We start from the raw sequence: 15,908 nt of genomic DNA, 5'->3' as shown, positions 1-15,908 counted from the left end.
ACTGTGGTAATTGATTTTCAACCAACCAATATATTCTAGTTTTGTATTTTAAAAAATTTTCTGAAATTTGTAGCATTTGTTTTTCACTTGGAAGTTGTGGGTTACGATGTGCAAATTAATGTGGAAAAAGTTCGATTTAATGCATTTTAATTCCAGGATACAAGGCAACAAAATGTGAAAAGTTTGAAAGGGGTGTCGTCTTTTTATAGGTACTGTATATTGATGTCCCTCACAAACATCCACCAATCCTAGATGAGGATCTGGTCACATGACAGGGGCACAGTAGATCCTCCACTAGGCAGATGCAAGCCCAGCTACACCGTTGTTAGACTATCGGTCTTGTTTTAAAAGAAAAGGTTGCGTGTTTACAGGGCGGCCTGAAAGTCGCTTGATCTTTTGACTTGATAATATCAAAAAGATGGAAGTTGGGATTGCATCTTCGTAAGTAGATAAAGTCAACATATAAAAGAGTATTTGCTCACTATATAATTTTATAGACTTACCTCATTTTGGACCAAGATGATATCAAGGCCTCCCTGTGGCTTCAATTGAGGAATAACAGGCAAGGCGTCTTGTGAGGCTGAAATTGCCATGACAACTGCAAGGGCTTCTTCTTCTTCTTGCTCCATCTTTTCCTTGCAATCCCACTGTTGCTTGACTTCTTCCTGATATGAATCACCTTTATCTGTAGCACCACTATCACCTTTTTTATCTCCTGGCTCCCCAGCCACTTCACTCAAAAATGTAACTCCATTGGATCCACTTGGAGACAGCGAATGCTTAGATTTGTGGCAAATATTCTGGTTCTCGGCCTTATTGCTTTGCAGTGAATCACCATCCGCAGCACTTTCAAGCTCAATTCGTTGAAGTGGTGGTGCTTCAGAGATCTTTCTTCGCCGCCCAACTCGTCTTGCCTCCCGGCCCCTTTCTTCGACCCTTCGTCCGTCTCTGCGGCTTTCAACTGCACGATTTGTAGTCACCTTGGAAGCTCCTCCACCACTCGTTGCTCCCTCAGTTCTACCTCCGGCATGCTTCCTGTTACTCTCTGTGTTGCGGTGCTTCACTACCCCTGTTGTCACACGAACCCCAGGTTCTGTCCATGAAGACGTTTTGCTTTGATTCTGTCCATGATTCCCAACATCGCCTGTATCTGCAGATGTAGGACTTGCTGAGGCTTGTGCTAAATTTGAGGCCTCAGATACAGGCCCTGGAGTTAGGTTGAGAGGTTTCCCACCAACCTTTCCACTTACAGAATTGACAGCTGTGATTATCCCACTTGGTTTACTACTTGGGCCATGTGATTCTACAGGATTCGCAACAGAGGGAGCCTTTCCTTCAGCTCTCGCTACAACCTGAAGTCTGCTTTTCCCAGGAAGTCCTATAATGGGTCTTAGTCCAGTTTCCAAAGGCTTGGGTGCAGCTGGCACCATACCAACATGACAAGCTGAGGTCCGAATGTCAGTACTCTGTTCCCGAACACATGAATCATCAGGAAGTGCCACATTTTCTGCCTTTGATATCAATATTTTTGGCACTGAAACCAGATGAGAAGCAGCATTTTTTGGATGCGAAGCGGAGTGGTTGAGAGACTGAGGAGTGAATTGTACGACTGGTTCAGAGGGGTAAGGGAGGAAAGAGCCGTGGTGAGCAGAGGGGTCTGCAGAGAAGGAAGAAAGATCAGTATTCCTGCTGGCAGTTTGTGACTTGGCTGAGAGGAGTGAAAGAGCCAAATTGGTGTTCAGAGAGTTATGCGGTGTAGGAGGCTCAACGAATCCATCGAAGCGGCCATCAGTAGCAGGATCAGGAATCTGAAAAACAAGAAGCTATCGTCAATTTATTATGAACATCATTTAAATTTTATACATGATAGTGTCTACTGATATTCCTCTTACTCATTTAATTAAATAATAGCATACATTAATATAATTTTTTAAATAAAATAAAATAATATTTAACAGAAAATTAAATTTTATTAAATCTTACTCATTTAATTAAATAATAGCATACATTTTCAACTACCTGAGACATGAAGCCATAGTGCTTCCTATCTTACATTTCTGCTCCTTGGGCTTGAATTATTACCTCCGCCACCAAAGGTGGATGGAGGTTATGTTTTCACCCCTGTCTGTCTGTCTGTTTGTTACTTGCTGGAATAGATTCCGGCAAGTATGTTGGTTGGTCAGTTTGTCTGTCTGTCTGTCTGTCTGTCTGTCTGTTTGTGCGCAGTACTACGTCTACATCGTTGCACATAGCATCGCCATACTTTACACACATATTTGCCTTGCCCTGGAATAGACTGTGCCCAATTTTTAACTCTATAGGCCCAAGGTCAAGCTCAAGGTCACCCAAAACGATGGTCACCCAATCATTTGCGCCTCCCAATTGAAGCCACGCCCTTAATGCGGGTACCGTTGCTAGTAATATATAATGGCGATACAACAATCTTTACCGCTTTGCTTTGAAGAACGGGAATGAAGGGGGGAGGGGGGGGTCTGATTGAAGGCTTTGGGTGGTGAGGGGGCTTGAAGCCAGATTTTAATCTTACAGCCGCCATGTTAGTGCTCGCCGTCACTGCGATGCGAAGCGAAAGATGCCTCAGAGCTGTCACATTCACAATCGCTATGTTGTATGTACTCCCTATAAGTGTTTCCTTCATTGTAAAAACGACCAAGTCAACAGTTAAAAGGATTTTGAGCCGACAGGTGTTACGGCCTTGGCAAGATCGATGGAGACAACGATCTGTTAGCTTATACACCGCCCAAATAGCTATGTGGAATTCTCTCATGTAGAGATTAAACCCACATCGTTTGAACTTTGGCAGAGGTCATTATTTACTTTTAATGATTCAAAATGGCCGACAAAAAAGTACATTCCGGCAAGTCGTCGGTCTCTGACCGATTTTTCATTTGTGTCTGTCTGTCCGTTTCTGAATAAGATATCTCAAAAAGTTGTGGATGGATTCAGACGAAATTTGGCAGGGATGTAGCGGATGTGACAAGGACGAAATAATTCGATTTTGGTGAAGATCTGGATTCGGATCCGGCTACGAGAATTTTTAAAGTGATTCTTCACCATTGGGAGATTGGGCCAAAAACGATACATAGCAGGATATATCAAAAATTTATAGATGGATTTGGTGAAACTTGTTGGACAGGTTGGATGTGTGACAAGGAAGAATTGATTCGATTTTGGTGAAGAATGTTTCTACATTATATAAATTATGTATTGTGATTTTCTGGTCTACTCTGATATACAAAACATAAACTGTTCACCAGGTGGAGGTATGCTCAGCCACTCTACTGAGTGCCGTTCTAGTTTGCATCCTGAATCTAATATTTCCTTTATGGCTGAAAACCCATGAAGGCGAAAACAACTACGGCTTAAAAATAAACTTTCTCCAAGTGAACAAAATTAAGGAGTAAAAATCAGTGAAACATGTTGACTTCCAGAAAACAAATCCACATAATTAGGACAAAAATTACACGTGATTCTATTCCCTGGCCGACCCTAATTATTTCCAACTTCCCCCACCACATTTCACCATTAACAAAATAAATAATTCCAATGCAATTTAATGAGAGCTCATTGTCCAATGTACTGGATTTATATTTGGAACTCAGCCGTGTTTTATTGATGATCATTCATGCAAAATAAAGGTTTATTGCAGTTTTGTTTTTGTAAGCACAGCACAGGGTCTAAAATGTTTCAGAAAGGCCGGTTGATTGAATGAGGTAGGACATAAGTGGGGAGAGAGGGTTTTGGAGGTGGGGTACGTGTGAAGGTGATGAGTGAATAAAATTGATTGGATACTGGAAGTGGGATTCTTCACCATTGGGAGATAGTTGTATTTCTGTTTCTGTTCCGCCTGTTATTCATCGTTGTATTTCTAACTTCAACTTTGGAAAAGAATAGGAAAAGCAATAAATTACTTCAAAACAAGACATGGATTGAAAATCTGTGGCCATCAGTCTGTGATGTGGACATGTGGATAAGACAGTTGGAATTGGTCTGTGGCAATGCGTGGGAGGGTTACAGATGAAGTTTTAAGTGATAAGCTGTATTAATTTATGTTTACGGCTACAAGGTACTCACATTTACTACATATGGTAATTGCTATGCATGCGGTATTGTTCAATGAATGTAAAGTATCGCTCAACAAAAACCTTTTAAAATATTTTCTATAATTTTTCTTCTAATAAATAAATAAATAAATCGTGCTCCTGGCCTACCTCCCCCAATATGTGCTGTTCTCAGAAACAAATATTTTGTTTGATCTCTCAAATTAATAACATGTTTCACATATCTTTGATTAATCTTCAACATGACAATTCGCTGGGGACTTTCACACCTTGTACACTTTAGAAACCTTCAGCATGCAGAAAAAGAAAACTGCCACATGGAGAGATTGCAACAGACTTCCAAGAATATGGAAGTTGACACTCTCTTGGCGTATCAAGGAACAATAGTTGAGTCTGTCATGCTTTATGCAAGGCTCCACATTAACATTTTAAAAAGTGTGCCCTACTGAGCACCCATTTTCGTCATCGTGATTTTTTTGGGGGGTTGCCCGAAAAAATTTTTGGTTGTCCGGAATTTTTTTTTGTTGGCCCGAATTTTTTTTTTTTGCCCGAAAAAAAGAGGAAAACTGTAAAACATTTTCTGTGATATTCAAGTTTGAAAAAATGGATATTTATGCATGCATTGATCATTGAAAAGTCCAAAAAAGTCTCGGATGTTGTGTTTGTGTGCTTCCTCAAAATCTCTCCCCATCTTGTCGACCGCTCCCCTTTTTATATACTTTGTTTGCTTGTTTGTTTGATTTGTTTCTTTGATAAATGTTAGCTCTTTCACGAGCCTCGACTCTGTATACAAAAAACAAACAAAAAAAAAAAAAAAACACATCAAACAGCCTTTGGTTAAAAGAGTGAGACAGCAAATGTTGATTTCTTAAAGAACAGCAAGATATTTATTTAGATTGAACTTCATCATCACTTTGTTGGAAGTACACAGCCCTTACACTGATACCGGAATTAATATAAGCATTGCATTCTCAAAAACAACAAACATGCAATGGCGTTGTATGCCAAAATGGATGATTTTAAAGAAGTACTGGTTGCTCGGAAGAAGTATTGATTAAGTACCAGTGAAGTAGGGCCCTGTACTGCAGCAGAAGAAGTACCAGTGAAATCGCAACATCTTCCCGCAGACCACATGCAAGTGGAGTGAATATTAAAATTATTATTAGTACCTCTAAATTTGGCTATATTTCATCGTATGAAGTGGATTTCAAAAACCTTCTTGCTCAAATCATGGCGATCATAAATTTGGGGTCAAAATTGATGTTCATTTTGTGATGTTCAGGATACCAGACTGGTGTTCTACTTCCGATAACCTGGTGAAGACTGGTGAACCATGCTCTGTTCTACCTCCGCTAACCCCCTCGTCACCCAAGCTCAACTCTTTCCGAATTTCCAGTTTTTCTTTCCTGAGAATTTGCTTCTGTATCCATTTTGTCCACACCCTGAATCCTCCCATATCCCTCATCTTTACCCGCATCCCGTATTTGTCCATCCCTGTCCATTTTGCCCCTCAGCCATGCTGTTGGTGTTTCCCCCTCTCTTTCTGTTGTTCCTTTTGTTCTGTTGCGTCCTGATCCATTCTGTGTTCAAGCTCTTCCATGAGCCTTGACTATGTACACAAAAAAGACAAAAAAGAAAAAGCATGCAGTTACCATATGATTACACGTGATGGGAGTAACGTTGGCACGCTATACCTGCAGTGCTCCTAGGATGCCCATCTCACGAGCAAGGCCTAGCACTCGTTGCCTGAGCCTGGCCGCACTTCCATCTGCACCAGGAAAGGAGACCTGGCACACACACGAATGGCAGACACATACTTGCTAAACAAACACATTATTAGCTCCAATAAATATACATACATTTTTGAAGTACACCGCACAAAGGAAATACTTGTAACTTGTCAAATGCTTTGTAATTTGAAGCCATTTTTATTAGGTCATCTAATCTCGATTCTCAAAGAGATGAACTTAGAAAATGGGGCATGATGTCTGTATGTCTGTCCGTCCATCCGGTCATCCCTCCGTCTGTTAACTTTTTGGTATTTTTGCTACTCCTCCCTTATCGCCCAGCTGATTGTTCTGAAACTTGACACATCAGCACAAGACAGCAGCCCGCACAATCACTAAGGGTCAGATTTTTCGATTTCGGATCATGGGGACTCCTGGGAGGGGGGGGGGGGGGGCAGGGGAAGTTACCCCCCAAACTGTGGATCCATACTTGTCCTTCATTTACCAACCGATTGCTCTGAAACCCGATACAGCCCTTCTACTCGATGGTCCACACAATCGCTCAGGGTTCGATTTTTCGATTTCAGATCATGGGGGCTCCCAAGGGGTTTACCCTCTGAAACCTCAGAAACCTACTCGTACCAACCTTACTCGTACTCGTACCAACGTAAAGTACCAACCGATTGCTCTGAAACCCGATACAGCCTTTCTACTCGATGGTCCACAGGATCGCGCGGTCTTAGATTTTTAGATTTTGGGTCAGGAGATTAGATTTTGTGTTTTGGGTCTCCAGGCATCAGGGGCTCCCGGGGGGGGGGGCGGGGGGAGGTTCCCCCAAATCAGCAGAGGTCTGAACTACACGTCAAGAGATGACTGTCAACCCGCTTGTAAAGTTTGTCATCAAGATGGCATAGAGGGAGTCCATTTACTTACCATTGAACTGTCTCGTCGAGATTTGATTCTCGACCCAACTATAAATTGTCAGTTTTGGTGCCTCACAGGACTATATGTCATCCCTTAGATAGACGATGACCTGGGTGTCCCATCTGCTCGCATAGACTGCTGGATGTTAAAGGTCCCAAGATGGCTTTTGATGAAAATCAGGCGAGTTATCACCGGCATCCTGGCCAAATTCCAAATTCCTGCCCGAAGCTACAGGGGCACTGCATCAGTGGAACAGCCACGTTACCAATATAGTAGGGTAGCCAGTGTTTAATTTGAAAGGGAGCGGAGGCTTATGACCTATAGGGCACCAGTAATGACCCAAAGGGGCCAATTAGGTATTATTTTCTTGAGGATAACTGTAATCCATCAAAATTGTCCTTGTCCTTGAAAAAATAGAATGCATAGTTTATATCCAAAAGTATAGTATGCCAACATATTGTACCATCTGATTTGTCATGAATATTGGTTGCCAATCATGAATGTTGCTGTTTCTTTCTTAAATTTTATATTGTCGTGTAAAAGACCAGCAACCCTGTTTTTGAACGATTTGTCATTAGGTGCAAAAAGTTATTTAGTTGTCTTATAATTATATTCAGCCACCTGCCCCAAACTAGTGAATGAATTTCATGCGTCATGTCAAGAATGATTGGACATTTTAGTGCTCATCCCCAAGTTGTCGTCATGTCATTAAGAGTTCATTCACATCAAGATCAAATCTCAAGGTCCTTCCTTCTCCTGTAGTTTGTGGCAAGCCCCCGATACCAAAATATCGCAACCATTGAGACATGGCAAATAATCTCAAACATGTTATATCAACTTGTGATTTCAGGGAAACTGCTGGCAATCCTGATACACGCAATCATATCCCAAGGCAGTGAACCTAGCTCATCAACCCCGTTCAAATAAAGATGGCCTCATAGGGCAGCAAGAGACCTAAATAAACTCGTCAATCACACCTGCTGGTATTGTATGTATGCTGAAGTGAGCTGCTGCTGCTGCTGCTGTCGGCCATTCCCGGTTTCAGCAATCATTGCGACGAGACGTTGGTACACACTCGGCACCTGGGCAACCATTCGGGCCGCGGCCAGGACGAGGCGCCCAGACACTTTGCCCACGAGGGAATGTGAGCTGTCCAGAAACTTGAGTGCAAAGGCTAGGAGAGATAACAGCTTGCTGTATCTGCAAAGTAGATACAGTGAAGTGTGAATGTCAAAGACCAGGAAGTTGAGAAGATCAAGCTAATTAGGAGGATGGGATAATTTGTCGTCGAGATCACATGAACTGTGCCTGGCGATATATTAACGAAGCCACAGGTGTGTGGCTATTATTACGTCTGCCACCGAAGGTGGACGGATGTTATGCTATCATCCCTGTCTTTCTGTTTGTTTGTCTGTGAGCTGGATATCTCAAAAACATGTGGACGGATTTGGAGGAAATTTACTGGACAGGTTGGGTGTGTGACAAGGACGAATTGAATAGATTCTGGTTAAGGTCCAGGTCCAGATGTAGCCTATCAGTGTGATGCAAAACGTAAAATATTCAGCGTGGCTGAGGTATGCACAATGTTGGAGAATAAACAGGCATAAAGAGAAGTCAAAGAAGCAACACCTTTTGGGGTCTTCATCCTCAGTGGTTTCCTCCGCCTCATTCAGAACATGCGGGTAGAACTCAGTGGGAAACTCGAGAAGCAGGCGGTCAACAAAGCATAACCGGCCCAGCAGGGCCTGCCAGTTGGCATAGTACGTTTGAGTGGCCAGAATGCAGCTCAACACAAAGTCCAGGCCTCCAAGGCCCAGTGACACTAGACAAAACAGAAAAAAAGAGAAAAACTAGAACGCCACTCAGTAGAGCGCATACTCCCGCCGTGGGTCAAGTTGGAAGAGTACGATTTCACAAAAGTTTGAGGGAGTAGTTCAGTGACAACACAAGACAAGACAACACAAGACAGACACTGCACAGATATATATATTTAGAATGTATAGAAGATAATGTAAAAAAAAAACAAGGCAATTTCACTTACATTTTCGGATTCAGCGTTCGATTCTATATAAGTGAGTGTATTTTGAGGCATGTGTGACTTCAAATAAAATTGTAAGCCAGGAAAACGTTCGTTTCATTCCTTAGGGATACAACATGTAAAACTGGCCCAAACGTCAAAACAAAACTCGCTCATTTTAAGTCGTACAAGCTAATGCGACCACTCATTCTTCTGGGAAGAATCCCGTGCACATGCTTGTCACACTTATAACTCACCCAAGTCTTTATAAGTTCATCAAATACTGACACCGCGATTGACATTCGTTTCGGTAAATGTTGATATCTCTTCTGAGGTAAAAAAAAGAAAAAAAACGTTTTAAAGCATTATACGTAACAAATGATACATTTTATGAAACGGGGAAACCTAATACACACTTTTGTGGTTTTAAAATGACAGAATATGTCGTTATTAGAAAAAAACCAAAAAAAAACCTTGAAGACGACGCTGCTAATAAAATACACTGCTCTAACGCATAACCACGAGTTTAAACTACATTTACAACAAATATGAAAACTATTTTCATATCACAATGTTAAATATAGAATATAATGTTTAAAAAAATGAGCCCTATCTTCCAATGGCAAACAATCCTTCAAAACATTCCTGGATCCGGAATAATATCCTGAGCTTCACCAAAAACTAATCAATTCTTCCTTATCGCAAGGGCAATCATCCCACCAACTTTCATCCTAATCCGTTGAGAACTTTTCCAGATATCTTGTTCACAAACACACGAACACACACACACACACGGACACGATTGAATGCATTACTCCCTGGCGGGAGTAAAAAAGATGGTGGTTTGGTAGTGGTGCAGTACTTGGCCTTTACAGTGATGTAACTTCATTGTATGTTTTAAGGAGGAATTACTTTCACGGTATACGTGATAATCTTTTACATTAACTGTGGGATATGTTATCGTATTTGACTTGACCTCGTCTCCCGCATTTGATTCTTCCAAGTCATCGTGCGTAAACTCCGAATCCAATTCTTATATTCAAGTCTGAGTCCGAGTCCAAGAGTCCAACAAAAAAGGACCTATATGACTCGGCTCATATAATATAGTCAGGTTCACTATGTTTTTTCGTTCAAAATTTTGGTAGATTAGCAAAACTATACATTTTTGGAATATTCAGAGCATGAGGAATCCAAAAATTAATGTTTACATTTGCGTAGACACCTTTGCGAAAATGACACTCAGGACAGTGATGAAGATCTGTAAAAGCATATTCCTGAACGGTACAGACCTCGTAGATCCTGTGTATAGGACTTATAGTTCAATCTGATACTACCTATAACTTCCTATAACAACCTATAACTTCAAAGGACTTGCAATATCATGTATTATGTAATACAGTTATATCACAAATATAAAGACAATGGTTTTCAATTACCTTTGTTTGTTGCTTTTCTATAATCCTGAGCACTATTTTGAGGCCTTTATTGGATTCCTTGACCCATAAAACATAGGATTAGCATATTTAATTAAGTCTCTAGGTTGGCTAGAAGCCGAGATCGCGCAAAATATGTATTTTATGGCGGCCATTTTCAAAATCCAAAATGGCGGCCATGCAGGTGTCTGTGCAAATGCCAACATTGATTTTCAGATTCTCCATGCTCTGATGATTCCAAAAATGTACAGGTTTGCTAATCCCAAAATTTTGAACGAAATTATATTTGTTAACATAGTGAACCTGACTAATACCGGAATCCAAGGTTAAACCCCCATATGATGATCATCATCAACATCATCATCAACATCATCATCATGTTCCTGGAGATTTATGATTACAGAACCGGAGATTGACCATTTATGGAACGCCATTCGGAAACTCAAAATAAGACTCAGTCTTTGACTTCCTCATCCATTCCATCATATTGCCCATTTTTTCCTCTGCTTTACTGTTACTCTTCTTCATCAAATCTTGTGCAAGTCCCACATGTATCGTGATGATTTGTCAATTGCCTACCAATAACCTCGTTAAGCATGTAAAAGTACACCGATGGTCCAATTTCCCTTTGTTCCCGATTTATGAACAAGCTCCATCGAGATCCTAAAGTTAGTGTTGATAAAAATATATATTTCGTGAAAAATTCAATATGATTGCACATAGTATTTGTGCCCACCTACCCAAGGTCTTTCCAAGCTCTTCTTTCATTTTACATCCACACTTCAAAACATCCTCAGAGCTTTCAGCAAGCTCGCCACTCAAAAATATAATCATATAGTGCAAACATATAATTAGGAGGGAAGGAAATGTGAAACATTATTACTGGAATATAATTACTGCACTTGCGATATAAATTGAAATCTGAAGGCATCTGGGTAGATATAAACATTCTTCTATCTGTTTTTGCTGAAGAAACAGAACTCCCTTTTGTTGTGTTTTGACCGCTGTTTGTCTGTATATTTGCCTGGGAGTAGGATACCTCAAAAGGTTATGGACAGATTCGGACAAAATTTGGTGGACAGGTTAGGTATGTCACAATGACAAATTGATTCGATTTTGATGAAAATCCTGATCTGAGAATTTAAAAGCGAATTTTTCACCATTGATGAGACATAGAGATAGGGCCAAAAATGATATGTAGCACGATATCTCAAAAAGTTATGGATGGATTCGAACGAAATTTGGTGGACAGGTTGGGTATGTCACAAGGACAAATTGATTCGATTTTGATGAAAATCCTGATCTGAGAATTTAAAAGCGAATTTTTCACCATTGATAAGAGACCTAAAAATAGGGCCAAAAATGATATGTAGCACGATATCTCAAAAAGTTATGGATGGATTCGAACGAAATTTGGTGGACAGGTTGGGTATGTCACAAGGACAAATTGATTCGATTTTGATGAAAATCCTGATCTGAGAATTTAAAAGCGAATTTTCACCATTGATAAGAGACCTAAAAATAGGGCCAAAAATGATATGTAGCACGATATCTCAAAAAGTTATGGATGGATTCGAACGAAATTTAGTGGACAGGTTGGGTGTGTGACCAGGACAATTTGATTACATTTTGATGAAAATCCTGATCTGAGAATTGAAAAGCGAATTTTTCACCATTGATGGAGACATAGAGACAGGGCCAAAAATGATATGTAGCACGATATCTCAAAAGGTTATGGATGGATTCGGTCAAAACTTAATAGACAGGTTGGGTGTGTGACCAGGACAATTTGATTACATTTTGATGAAAATCCTGATCTGGGAATTTTAAAACTAATTTTCACCATTGATGGAGACATAGAGATAGGGCCAAAAATGATATGTAGCACGATATCTCAAAAAGTTATGGATGGATTCGGACGAAATTTGGTGGACAGGTTGGGTGTGTCACAAGGACAAATTGATGAGATTTTGATGAAAATCCTGATCTGAGAATTTAAAAGCGAATTTTTCACCATTGATAAGAGACCTAAAAATAGGGCCAAAAATGATATGTAGCACGATATCTCAAAAAGTTATGGATGGATTCGAACGAAATTTGGTGGACAGGTTGGGTATGTCACAAGGACAAATTGATTCGATTTTGATGAAAATCCTGATCTGAGAATTTAAAAGCGAATTTTTCACCATTGATAAGAGACCTAAAAATAGGGCCAAAAATGATATGTAGCACGAGATCTCAAAAAGTTATGGATGGATTCGGACGAAATTTGGTGGACAGGTTGGGTGTGTCACAAGGACAAATTGATGAGATTTTGATGAAAATACTGGTCTGAGAATTTTAAAACTAATTTTTCACCATTGATGGAGACCTAAATAGAGGGCCAAAAATTATAATTAACACGATATCTCAAAAGGTTATGGATGGATTCGGACGAAATTTGGTGGACAGGTTGGATGTGAGACAAGGCCAAATTGATGAGATTTTGGCTCAGGTCCGAATCCAAATCCGGCATATCAATGGGATACAAAATGTAAGGGTTTCATCCGCACGGCAGTATGCTCGATACCGAGTATCGTTATAGTTTCCACTGTAGCCATCCCTCACCCCTCCCTCCCCCCTCTTAATGCTCAGCTGTGTAGGTAAAATATTGTTTTCATTTTGAGAAGACGGAAAGCAACCTTCCATGTTCAAATTACAAAGATTATTTAAAAAATGCTTTGGGAATCTGTTGTGGTTAAAAATGCTTTACATCCTATATCCCCAAGCAGAGTCCACCATTTGAAAACCTGTTACGTGCAGCTTGCAAACATTATTTTGCATAACTCTATGATTCATATTTCACTTCTGGCTACATTTGACTATGTTTTGGTACAGCTTCCTCAGTAACAATGGTCTTTTGTGGTTTATATTTTCCTTGACTTCCCATGAAGAATTCTTTCTTCTTATCAATCGTAATTACATGTGCCATGGCTTTACCTTTGTAACCAATCACTCCTGGCTATTTTATTGTCACAGCTGTGATGGACAAACCACAGCTGGTGAATCATTATGACAGGGTTGATACAAACGGAACATGTCATCATATTCCCACCTGAGTTGAGAAGCTCTCTTCCCACTGCCAACTCTCCAGCCTGGCCTTTGCAAAGCTCAAGCAGTGTAGAGATTGACAGTTGGCTGGTACGGCTGAAAAATAGCAAAAAATTAATAAACAATTTCCCCCACATGTCAAATGAAATTATATTATTCCACAAACCACATTTTGTTAATAAAAACTGTGTTAGTTTTCAATTTAAACACCATCTCAACAACACATGTTGAGATGGCCAAATTGAATGGCCACTATTTTCTGGTATTTTCAAATTTATGATGGAACAAATGGAAAATGAAACAACGAAAGCAGAAAATAAATGTTTTAAAAAAGATGTACCTTGTGTTTTTCCTCCTATAGAGGCTGCTTTGTCCTGATAGAGGTCAACCTTGGATCTCGCTGTTTCCCTCTCTTTAAATACAGAGCGGTCCATGTCTTGTAAACCCAATGTATTATTTATGCCTTTTTTTACATGATATATATACAGTACATATATATACACATACATATACATATATATATATATACATACATACATATATATATATATCTTTTACATTAACCATATATATATATGACGAGTCTATATATATATATATATATATATATATATATATATATATATATATATATATATACATACATACATACATACATACATACACATATATACACAGACTTGGCATTTAATATGGAATATATATTTTTTCTTGATTTGGGTTTACTTTCTGAACTCGGTATATCAATCTGGTGAGTTTCTTTTACGCTTCGGTGATTTCTTTGTTAAAAGAACCATGTCACTGATTGTCTGTCGCAGCAAGAAGTCAATAACAGGATTATATCACAGGTGGCGTGACAAAATGTACGGACAGGTGCATTTGATGATTGGCTTCACAGTCGGGTATACAAGGGTTGTTGCGTTCTGTATTAGTGGAAAACAACTGCTGCACGTCTCCAAAAGTTATTGCCGCTTCCTCTGGAGATGGTCCGTCAACTCGACAATGCTGTTTGTCATTTAGTGGTGGCTTTACGAAATTCCGGCATGAAACAGCGTGCTATTGCTCGGCAGTATGGCATCACTCAAGGACAGGTGTCAAATATCCTGAAACGAAATGCTCAGAGGGGTGTCCCTACTCCAATACCGAGGCCTGGACGTCCCTGCAGAACCACAAGGAGGGATGATCGCCAGCTGCACCGGTTAGTCTGCAATGGCCGTACCAAGTCAGCTAATCGGCTTAGGGCTGAGTAGCAGCAACTGACAAATGTGCCTGTATCCAGAAGGCTAGTCAACCAACGACTGGTTCAAGCAGGCTATCGTGCAGGCGTCCCCTGAGAAAGCCACGTCTGACCAGACAACACCACCAGTGCCAATTGCAGTGGGCCAGAGAGCACCGTCAATGGCAGCCAGGACACTGGAATCACGTGATCTTCAGTGACGAGTCTAGATTTCTGGTCTATCGTCAAGATGGCCACGTCCGAGTGTGCAGACAAGTGCATGAAGCCTACAACGAATATTGTATAGTGCCAAGAGTCCAAGCTGGAGGTGGTGGGGTGACCGTTTGGGCTGCTTTTCATGCAGGGGGCAAAACTGACCTGGTTGTTCTGAATGGAAACCTGAACCAGTTCAAGCACAGGGCCATTCTGGAAGAAACATTGCTTCCATTTGTTCGTGCAGCCTTTCGAGGAAACTTTGTCTTCCAAGATGACAATGCACGGCCTCATCGTGCTCGCATGATCCAACACTTTCTTGCTGACCGTGGTGTCGAGCATATGGAGTAGCCGGCCATGTCCCCGGATATGAATCCGATAGAGAACTTGTGGGCAGAATTAACGCGTCAAATCGACAACTTGGACCAGCAGCCTGCCTCTGTGCGTGAATTGAAGAAGGCTATTGTAACTGCATGGCAAGTGATTCCTGTCCAAACCTTGGCAAATCTCGTGAACAGCATGCCTCAACGTGTACGCGCTCTCCTGAATGCTCGTGTGGGTTACACGAAGTACTGAACTGTAGTTTTACTGTCCGTAATGCCAGTCGTAATTAGGTTTACTCTCCATGAAATGGAGAGTAACCTATTATTACTGCTAGAGTTTTCCTTATTATTATTATTCTTCCGCCCTATTTTGCACCTCCGCAAACTTCATGATTAATGTTCTCAGCAACCGCTGGTCGGATTGACAGGAAACTCCAAGGGCCTCTCACTCACTCACCGCAGGCAGGTTGGTGGCCTTTCCGTCTTCTACCGACTCCTCTCTGGCCTTGCCCCCCCAGCTCTCTCTGGGCTCTGTCCCGCAAATATTCCTACAGGTCGCACAAGATCTGCCTGCAACCCTGTTATGGTTAAACTGCCAAAATCAAGACTCTCTGCTCACCTTCACTCCTTCATTCCTCTTTTCTCCCGCCTCTGGAACAAACTCCCTCACTCTCTTCAATCCCACTCCACCCTCCAAGTCTTTAAAACAGCTGTTCACCACCATCTCTTATCTTCCCCCATCCAAAACCTTGATCTTTTCTACCCCCGCTAATTTCTCCCCAATTCCACTTTTTTGAAATACCAACTTCTGTCCAGGAAGTCCTTGTGCTTTATACTTTTTCCTCCCCCCCCCCCCTTCCCATGCCTACTCCCCCCGGGCCCTCTC

The 15,908-nt window shown here is 40.9% G+C and overlaps 1 protein-coding gene across 1 annotated transcript in view; it reads right to left on the bottom strand.

The window, feature by feature from the left end:
• Positions 1-15,908, bottom strand: part of LOC137421284 (mitogen-activated protein kinase kinase kinase 1-like) — a 180,172-nt gene that overhangs the window by 30,565 nt on the left and 133,699 nt on the right. The window contains exons 10-14 of the mRNA XM_078772634.1: positions 13,275-13,366; positions 8,360-8,552; positions 7,708-7,930; positions 5,774-5,866; positions 504-1,808 (exon numbers count right to left, since the gene is read on the bottom strand). Of these exons, the coding sequence (XP_078628760.1) occupies positions 504-1,808; positions 5,774-5,866; positions 7,708-7,930; positions 8,360-8,552; positions 13,275-13,366 (1,906 nt within the window). The remainder of the gene's footprint in view (positions 1-503; positions 1,809-5,773; positions 5,867-7,707; positions 7,931-8,359; positions 8,553-13,274; positions 13,367-15,908) is intronic.

This window comes from Myxine glutinosa, chromosome 2 (assembly GCF_964187855.1).
Source record: "Myxine glutinosa chromosome 2, kmMyxGlut1.1, whole genome shotgun sequence".
Classification (NCBI taxonomy): Eukaryota; Metazoa; Chordata; class Myxini; order Myxiniformes; family Myxinidae; genus Myxine; species Myxine glutinosa.
The sequence above is the reverse complement of the archived record's forward strand: the minus strand, read 5'-3'. Positions and strand labels throughout refer to the sequence as shown.